The sequence below is a fragment of the Stomoxys calcitrans genome, chromosome 5, assembly GCF_963082655.1.
Source record: "Stomoxys calcitrans chromosome 5, idStoCalc2.1, whole genome shotgun sequence".
Classification (NCBI taxonomy): domain Eukaryota; kingdom Metazoa; phylum Arthropoda; class Insecta; order Diptera; family Muscidae; genus Stomoxys; species Stomoxys calcitrans.
The window spans coordinates 151,179,968-151,190,563 of record NC_081556.1 but is presented as its reverse complement, the minus strand read 5'-3'; the positions used below and the strand labels follow the sequence as shown (position 1 = coordinate 151,190,563).

The following is a 10,596-nucleotide window of genomic DNA, read 5'->3' as shown; positions in this document are numbered from 1 at the left end:
GGATGTCAGTTATAGAAATATCATTGGAACACTAGCGTGAAACCGCTGACCGCAAGGCGCGAGCTACTTACCGCAAGCAATCCAGAAATGGATAACCACAGTGACGAAGAGGTAATCACAACGGATCGCACTACATTGATAGCAAAGGAGAAACGAAGATCCACTAATAACTGTGACAGTATAGGAGATAGACCTTCTCGGGTTGGGCAGCAGCATTCGACATGTAATGAAAGTTCCATATCATTTATGGCCGGTTTGACAATGTTGCAGAGGGCTCGCTATTGTTTGGTGGAACCGGCGGTGCTGATTCTAGTATTCGCCTACAATCTATCGGGTAATGCAGAAAATGATTATTTGAAAAAAATCTATACAATTTTTTTTTTTTTTAAATTAAGCCACTGTTTGGAAGAACCAAATCATTTACCAGACGTGTATCACAATCTTTGAGCACAATGTTACGGATTGTCGCAAATTGTCAACGAAAAACGCCAGTGATCACATTAAGGTAAGTGACTGTAAAACGGCTAAAATTGTAAAATGTATTACCATATCAGTTCTTTAATATCCTCCACCATAGTATGGCGGTATACTCACTTCGGCATTTCATTTGTAAGTGTAAGTTTTTTATAACATTCAAAGTCATGCTAGTCATGTTCGTACATTTGCCGAAAGCGCGTTATCTTCATAAGGCTTGTATGCATCTCAAACGAAACTTTCGTTGCCATAAGAAATGCTATGATTGGTTTGCTTTGTGTTACAGTAGGACATTGAAAGCATTTGAACTTTTTTTTTGGTTTCATTGCAAGAAAACAATTGCTTGATCATTTGCGCACGTAATAAATTTATTTATAAATAAGTAAAAAGGCGTTAAGTTCGGCCGGGCCGAACTTTGGATACCCACCACCTCGGATATATATATAAACCACATTTCGTCAGCATCCGGTGAAAAATGCATAATGTATGCCCCCATAGCATAATGTATACCCCCATTATCGATTTGGACCAAATTCGACATGGATATTGAGTGGCCTAACAAGTACAAGTAATTTTTTTTAATTTGTTCAATTTTGCAGAACAAAATATTGGTCTTTTCAAATATAGACCGATCTGACCATATACGACACGGATGTTGAAAAGCCTAACATAAGTATCTGTGTCAAATTTGAACAAAATCGGATTATAAATGTGCCTTTTATGGGGCCAAGACATTCAATCGAGATGACAGCTATATCCAAATCTGAACCGATCTGGGCCAAAATGCAGAAAGTTGTTGAAGAGCCTAACGCAGCTCACTGTCCAAAATCTCGGCAAAATCGAACAATAAATGCGCCTTTTATGGGCCCAAAACCTTAAATCGAGAGATTGGTCTATATGGCAGCTATATCCAAATCTGAACCGATCTGGGCCAAATTGAAGAAGGATGTCGAAGGCGCTAACAACTTACTTTTATGGGCCCAAATCCTTAAATCGTGAGATGGGTCTATATGGTAGCTATATCCAAATCTGAACCGATCTGGGCCAAAATGAAGAAAGTTGTCGAAGAGGTTAACACAACTCACAGTCCCAAATTTTGGCGAAATCGGCCAATAAATGCACCCTTTATGGGTCCAAAACCTAAAATCGAGTGATCGGTCTATATCACAGCTATATCCAAATCTGAACCGATCTGGGCCAAATTGAAGAAGGATGTCGAAGGCGCTTACAAAACTCACTGTCCCAAATTTCGGTGAAATCGGACAATAAATGCGCCTTTCATGGGCCCAAGACCTTAAATAGAGAGATCGGTCTATATGGCATCTATATATGCAAACGTCGTTATGACTCGGCCATAAAATTAGGTCCCTTATTATTGAGTTTAAACCTGAATCGGAAAGCACTCATTGATGTGTGAGGATTTGCCCCTACTCGGTTCCTGGTGGTAATGTTCTTCCTTAGGGTAATGCTCTAATTAGGGGAGAGATGGCACCTCAGACATTTCGACTCAAATATGGATAGCAAATTCGTGCTGCACTTCCAAATCCCATTAATTTGAGCCCCATATTGCCAGGGCCAGTAAATATGAACCGTTTGGAGGGTGTTTTGAGGCTGGGGCGACCACCGGCACTTTGCACTGAAAATAGATATCAAATTTGTTCTTTATTCCCAAAGGAAATGAAGTTGAATTAAGGGGGTGCTTTAGGGCGTACCCAAAAACACTTGGTCTCCTTTTTTCAGCCGAGTCAAAACGGCGCGCCGCAGTGCGACACCTCTTTGGAGAGAAGTTTTACATGGCATAGTACCTCACAAATGTTGCCAGCATTAGGAGGGGAAAACCACCGTTGAAAATTTTTTTCTGATGGTCTCGCCAGGATTCGAACCCAGGCTGCCATATAAACCGATCTGGGATCTTCGCTTCTTAAGCCTCTAGAGGGCGAAATTCTTATCCGAAATGGCTAAAATTAGAATGAAGTGTTTGATTATGACTTCTAAAAACTGTAATAAGTATGGTTGAAATCGGTACATAACCTGATATGCTGCCATTTACACAAATCTGGGATATTGACTTCTTAGGCCTCTAGAGGGCGCAATTCTTATCAGATTTGGCTGAAATTTTGTACAAAGACTTCTTTCATGACTATCAATATATGTGCTCAATATGGTCTAATAAATCGATATATACCCTGATACAGCTCCCATGTAAACCGATCTTCCGATTATGCTTGTTCAGTCCCCACAAGCCGTAATTCTTATCCGAATGGATTGAAATATTACCCAATGACTTCTGCTATAGTCTTTAACATTCAGTTTATTTATGGTCCGAATCGGATTATAACTTGATAAAGCTCTAATAGCATAACAATTCTTATCCATTATTCTTTGTTTGCCTAAAAAGAGATACCGCTCAAAGCATGCTAAATTATATTTAATGTTGTAACATAGTTAAAACTCAAATTTTTTGCCAATTATAAACAGAGCTTAGTTGGTATTTCAAAATCTTCCAGAATTCATTTGGATTTATTGCGATGTAATGATTCACACTGTAGCCGGGTTGGTAGAGTGCTTGGATTACTAATGCCATTCCCGGCAGAAGCCTTGGTCTGTAAAGGACTGCCACTCCAACCTAACCTAACCTAATGACACACAATTATATTAAAAGCCTTTAATTTACACATCATTGTTGTTCGTAGTATTCGTTATACTATAAATAAAACAAAAAATTACTAATGGGATTGGTTGTTTTCGCATATTAAATACCTACTTTGGGATGGATATTTCTTTATCGCGTAAATATTACCAAACAATGTAGGTGCCTTAGAAATTCCTGTTGTGTTTTCTTGTACCTGGCAGCCATTTGTCTGTTGCTCTGATGATATTTGTCATTGGACATACCAGGATTTTTATACCCAACAACCATAGGATGGGAGTATACTATTCTAGCTATTCCGTTTGTAACATCTCAAAATATTGATAAGAAACCCTATAAAGTATATATATTCTTGATCGTCTTGAAAATTTGAGTCTCTTTAGCCATGTCCGTCCGTTTATTAGTGGGAATCATGTTACCGGTCAAACGAGTAAAGACATGGGCTTGAAATTTTTCACAGAGACGTCTTATTGATGTAGGTTGTGTGGATTGCAAATGGACCGGTTCAGATTTGGATAGTGCTGCCATATAAACCGACATCCCGATTCGAAATCTTGAGTCTCTGGAGGCCACAATTTCTGGCCCAATTGACTTACATTTTTACATAGTGCTCTGTTACGACTTCCAACATCTGTGCCAACCAAGTACGGTCCAAACCGGTCTTTAAACTGATATAGCTTCCATATAAACCGATCTCTCGATTATCCTAGTTCGGCTTCAAGCAGCTACAATTTTTGCCTGGTTTAGCAGAAATATGTTGCGGTTACTCCCCGCAATTATTTTATTTCCTTAACTACATTTATATTTAGTAAATTTTTTGCAGAGTCCATGATTCGGCTGGCCGAACCAAGCAAAGAGCAATCGGTATGCTCAACAAACCGATTGCTCTTTGCTCAGTCAAAAAAAAAAATGAAAAAATGTTGACTGGGAAAATGTGTCTATATCAGTGACGAGCACACAATTGCAATTATTTGGAAGCCCATGGGCTTGCTTGGAATTAAGATGCCGACTCAGAAAAAGGCTATGCGTAAAAAATAGTAATAATGTATACTTCAGGCTCATACCCAACCCCTTAAGGCTATGGCGAAACTTAAAAAAATTTCACTTTCTGAGCTCACCATCCGGACTTGATCGAGATGTTCAACATACATACTGCTCTTTGCTCAGTAAAAAAAAAAATTGAAAAAATGTTGTGTGGGAGAATTGTGTTCATATCAGTGACGAGCACACAATTGCAATTATTTGCAAGCCCATGGGCTTGCTTTCTTGTGTACACAAACAGTAATGTGCAAAATTGTGAGTATTTTTGCCCATTACTGGTTTATACTCACCCCTTCTCTATAGTAGGAGAGACACAAGAGAATAATTATTGGTCCCGTAAACGAATAACCGTTTGCGGCAATCAAAACACTTTTGCCATTAAATAATTTTTGATTTTGCGACAAAAGAAAGGTCCTTTTACCGTAGGCGAAACTGCTTAATGGTTTACAATAAACAAAGTTATTTATGTTCAATAATGCTACGTTTGTGGCTAACATTTGAAATAAAGAAGCGAAACTTTCTTTACACAGTCACAATAAAAGAAAAACTTCATAATAAAAGTATTTAGTTTGTCGTAAAAATGTCCAAACGTTTTATTTTTTTTTGCATGTCCATTGCCATAACATAAACCGCTCTTTTGATTATTTTTTTGAGTATATGTGGGGTATTTGTGTTCTCCAAGTATACAAGATTTATCTGATTGCGTTGAAATTTTGCATATGTCATTCTGTTATGACTACCGGCAAAAAATATAAATATAGGCTGACACGAGCCATTGTGGTTGGCCAAGCTGTACACCTTTATCATATAAATGAGTTATTTGTTTGCATATTGTTGTATGTTTGTCTATTTTAATGCAAGATTTTTTTTTTAAAATTCTCCACATGTTTATTTTCAGCAAATAGAGACAGAGGTCCAAGAATATACAGTTGTGTTTTTTATGACAAACTCTCTGGTACAGAGCATTGTTCCTGCATTATGTGGTACATTTATTGGAGCCTGGTCTGATCGTTTTGGCCGGAAACCTTTGCTGATAGCATCATTTACAGGTTTGTTGCTTTAAAACTCCAGTTGCGGTTTTATAAATCCACCATTTGCTATTTTTTATACCCTCCACCATAGGAGGGGGTATACTAATTTCGTCATTCTGTTTGTAACTCCTCAAAATATTCCTCTGAGACCCCATAAAGTATATATATTCTTGATCGCCATGCCATTTTAAGTGGATCTAGCCATATCCGTCCGTCAGTTTGTCGAAAGTACGCTAATATTCGAACGATTAACGCTAGCCGTTTGAAATTTCGCAAAAATGCTTCTTATTAATGTAGGTCGGCGGGGATTGTAAATGGGCCATATCGGTCCATGTTTTGATATAGTTGCCCTATAAAACGATTTTGGTTCTTGACTTCTTGAGTCACTAGAGGACGCAATTCTTAGCCGATTTGGCTGGTCCATAATCTGATATAGCTGACATATAAACCGATCTGAGATCTTGACTTCTTGAGCATCTAAAGGTTGCAATTATTATCCGATTTGGCTGAAATTTTGTACATCGACCTTCAACATACGTACCAATTATGGTCTGAATCGGTGTATAGCCCGATACAGATCCAATATAAACCGATCTCCCTATTTTACTTCTTGAGCCTCTTAAGGGCGCAATTTTTATTCGAATTGGCTAAAATTTTACACAACGACTTCTACTATGGTCTCCAATATTCAGTTCAATTATGGTCCGAATCGGACGATAACTTGATACTATAGCTCTAATATCATAGCAATTCTTTCCTTTTATCATATATTTGCCTAAAAAGAGATACCGGGAAAAGGACTCGACAAATGCAATCCATGGTGGAGGGTATATAAGATTCGGCCCGGCCGACTTATAACGCTTTTACTTGTTTGATTTAGAACTATATAGGGCAAATAATCTTATTATCTGTTATTGAAATAAGCTGACCAAGAAAAAGCTATGCTTAAAAAATAGTAATACTGTATACTTCAGGCTCATACCCTACCCCTTAAGGCTCATACCCCAAACCTTTGAAATAAGGAGTTTAAATGAAAGGTATTTGAGATTAGAAAAAGAATTTCCAATTTTGAGGTCAATGGCAATATGGGGTTAAAAAAAATGATATATGAAAATAGAGCGCAATGCTGATATATTTTCAGGGCTAAGTGTTTGGCGGACCACTCGACTCCCTAAAACAGCCCTAAATCGGAAATATTTACCGATTTAATGTGGGACTAAAATTAAAGGTATTGGGGATAAGAACATGAAATTGATACCCACTTTCGGGGCGACGTTTCTGGGGGTCCACAACTTTCCCCAAACCCACCAACCACCATCCTGGGGCCTTCCCACTTCCAAAATCCCCATGAGAATATAGGGTTCTAATAAATAAAGTCTCTTTAAGAAAGGAGTACATCTAACTTCCAAACTTAAATAACCCTAATTCCTCGGAGCGAATTCACGGACCATTAATGATCATATGGGATTCAAATAAAGGCATCTATATCATTATACTATAAGTCAAGCGACATATGTACAATACATATATGTACTACTTTTGTAGCATGAAATTTCACTAAAAGCTCTTTAATTGCCGAAAATGAATACACAAAGGATAATTTTGTTCCATATACGAGGGTTGCCTTTTATATTTCGGGATTAGAGAACACAAAAACAAATATTAATCAGCAAAAATCGCTTTATGGTCTTTCAAAATATTCCCCATTAAGATCTATACACTTTTGTATGCCAATTTGAACCAATTGTCGAAACACTTTTGCCACTCTCATTGAGGTATTGGGTTGCCCAAAAAGTAAATGCGGATTTTTCATATAGTCGGCGTTGACAAAATTTTTCACAGTTTGTGACTCTGTAATTGCATTCTTTCTTCTGTCAGTTATCTGCTGTTACTTTTAGCTTGCTTTAGAAAAAAAGTGTAAAAAAAGTATATTTGATTAAAGTTCATTCTGAGTTTTATTAAAAATGCATTTACTTTCTTTTAAAAAATCCGCAATTACTTTTTGGGCAACCCAATATATCCAAAACATGCATTCTGAATGCATCAACTGCTTCTTCAGGTGTCGAAAAACGTTTAACTTTCATTTCATTTGTTACGCACGGGAATAAAAAAGAAGTCATTCGGTGCCTAGTCAGGACTATGACTCGTCAAATCGATGTTTTAAGTGCTCAAAAATGCAGTTGTTACGTATTTTAGGACCATTTCTTTCGACCAATCGACATCAGCCGATTGACAAATTTTGTGGGGTCCAACGAGAACAAATTTTTTGGTCGGTCAAATGTTCATGCAATATTGAATGTATTCTCGGGCCACTAATGCCTTAGCTTGTCTTAATCTCACGATATGGATCTTGCAATATCAGTTGACGCACAGTATCAATGATTTTTGGAACAACAACTGATTTTGGACGACCTTCACGAAATTCGTCTTGGAGTGAACTACGACCTCGTTTGAATTAACCGCACCATCGATAAACACTGGTCCTTGATGGAGCTTCATTGCCAAAAATTTAATTAAGTTCATCGATAGACTTTTGTTGAGTTAATCCGCGTCGAAAGTTGTACAAACAATTGTACGATTTAATTAAATTTTTTTTGGGCGAGATGGATCTTTTAAGTTACTGTAAACAACACAAATAGCGCTCGTATGTCAAAACGATCTGAGTATGTACAGCCTCAAAAATGTCAAACTTTACCAAAAAACTGTCAGTTGGCAGATTGTCCTATCTCGAAATATAAAAGGCAACCCTCGTATAGTGAATGAAGGTGCTTGTAGCTCATATATAAACCTGTCTCCCGAGTTGAGGTCTCGAGCCCCTGGAAATCGCAATTATTGTCCAATTGGGCTGCAATTTTGCACATAGTGTTTTGTTATGTTAGTATTGTCTAAACCGGTGAAGGTCACTGTAGCGCTGAGGTTAGCATGTCCGCCTTCGTCGCTGAACGCCTGGGTTCGAATCCTGGCAGGAACGTCCGAAATTGTTCAGCGGTGGTTGTCCCCTCCTGGCGACATTTATGAGGTACTTTGCCATATAAAAACTTCTCCTCAAAGAGACGTCGCTCTGCGGCACGCCATTCGGACTCGGCTATAAAAAGGAGGTCCCTTATCATTGAGCTTAAAATTGAAGCGAACAACACTCATTGATTTATCAGAAGTTTACCCCAGTTTCTTAATGCAATGTTCATGGGCAAATTTGTATAAGCCGGTCTCCCGAATAGCAATTAGAGCCCCTAGAAGCTTTATTTTTGCCTACCGAGGAGAAATTTGAAACGTAAAGTAGAACTGCATACTTTAAGTTAGATAATTTTGTGTAACTTTAAGCAGAATCCATGATTATGGATTTCGAAGATTCGGCTCGTCCAAGGTGTATTTATTGTTTCACCCCGAAATAGATTGAAAAAGCGCTGAAAAACAAAATTTACGGCGGTACAATTTCAGATATTGTAATGTATTGACACGGCAGAGATGAGATGCGTTGCAATTAAAATCCAAATACAGAGTGATCTTTATTTATAACAAAACAAAGCTTAGAACTAGAAATGTATAACAACGTATGTACATGGATATGTATGTATGTGTGTGACAGTATGTTACATTAAAGAGATGCAAACAGCAAGCAGATAAACATTTAAATACGAGTGAGAGTGTTTACCACTTGTTCTTATGGATAATAAGAAAATAAGAATAAGGTGAGGGAGAAAACGTACATTAGACTGGAACGTAAATATGTTTATACTGAATACTCTATATGCTCCCCCTAAAGTTGTTAATAACATATCAATCAAATACAAACAATATCAATGAAATTATAAAGTAATAATGAATTGAGTAGACAAAATTGTATATTATCAATTGGTATCTAAATTGCTGTTTGTACCTGAATCCGGTTTTCTTACTACTCTTCCTCCCTCTCGTGGTCTGAGTTCTCTTCTAGTGTGTGAAATATCTTCAGTCGTTTGCATCTGCTGTGGACCATCTGAAGACAAGGTATTTGTTGTAGGTGCTTGCAAATCGACGATTTGTTGTTGTTTTTGTTGTTGACCTCTTATCTGATCTAGATGGCGTTTAATGATATAGTTGTTGTGTGATAAAATGCACGAATACGATTGAGGTCCAAGTTGTTGTTTTATCTTTGCTTGTGCCCAACTGGATTTGTTTGGATTACGGTAATCACGTACCATTACCTTCTGACCTTCTGTAAATTGAATATTTCGACTACCTTTGTGGTTTCGAACGTTGTTTTCTTGTGCATTTATTATCTTTTCCGTAGTCGTTGGTGGTTTTAAAAGACTAAACCGGGTTTTTAGTTTTCTGCCAAAGAAAATCTTTGCTGGACATTCACCAGTGCTACAATGGGTCATGTTGCGATAGTCCATTAAAAATCGGTATAAAATTTGGTCTAAATTGGCATCTTTATTTTGCTCCAAGTTAGCATATATGGATTTTTTAAACGTTTTAACGAAGTTCTCAGCTTGGCCATTAGTTGATGGATGTCCAGGTGCAGTTAAGATGTGTTTAATTCCATTCAAGGACAAAAAAGTTTCAAAATCATGTGAAGTGAATTGTGTGCCATTGTCACTTACAAGTGTGTCGACAATACCATAACGTGAAAACAGTTCTCTTAACCTTGAGACGGTGAATGCTGTCGTCATATCTTTAGTCTTGAAAACTTCAACAAATTTTGAAAATGAATCGATGACGATTAAAAAGTAAAAATTTCTTATCGGACCAGCAAAATCAATATGTATTCGGCTCCATACCGAATCATTTGGCACCCATGGTATTAAACTGCTTTTCTCAGGACTGGATTGTAGTTTTTGGCACGGTAGACAGTTCTTAATTAAGTTCTCAATGTCTTTGTCAAGGCCTGGCCACCATATGTATGACCTTGCAAGGGCTTTGGTTTTGACAATCCCCAAATGAGAACGATGAAGTTCATTTAGAACTTTTTCTTTTAATTTATCAGGTATTATTGTTCGATAACCCCATAAAATACAACCATATTCAACGGTTAGTTGGGTATACTTTTCCCGAAATGGTGTGAAATTGGCACCAGCAATATTATTGAGTGTGCCGTTGGAGATACAGTCCACAACTCTTGACAAAATCGGGTCTCGTCTCGTTTCACGAGAAATATCTTTAAAATCGATTTTAAAACCTGCTTCATTGGCTTCAATAAAATTTATGTAAGAATTTTCAACATTATCAGATTGAAATTCTTTTTGAGGCATCCTTGAAATGCTATCTGCTTCATTCTTAATTCCTTTCACATATTCTATGGTATAATTAAATCCAGAAAGAATTAATGCCCATCGTTGCATTCTTGCTGAAGCCATGACAGGCAAACCCTTGTCGCTACCAAAAATGGCCAATAATGGGCGATGATCCGTTCTTAAAATG

General features: G+C 37.4%; 1 protein-coding gene across 1 annotated transcript in view; it reads left to right on the top strand.

Annotated features, from left to right (window-relative positions):
* Positions 1–10,596, top strand: part of LOC106091041 (uncharacterized) — a 60,702-nt gene continuing 50,106 nt past the window's right edge. Inside the window, exons 1-3 of the mRNA XM_059369972.1 lie at positions 1–334; positions 396–505; positions 5,064–5,214. Of these exons, the coding sequence (XP_059225955.1) occupies positions 88–334; positions 396–505; positions 5,064–5,214 (508 nt within the window). The 5' untranslated portion in view covers positions 1–87. The remainder of the gene's footprint in view (positions 335–395; positions 506–5,063; positions 5,215–10,596) is intronic.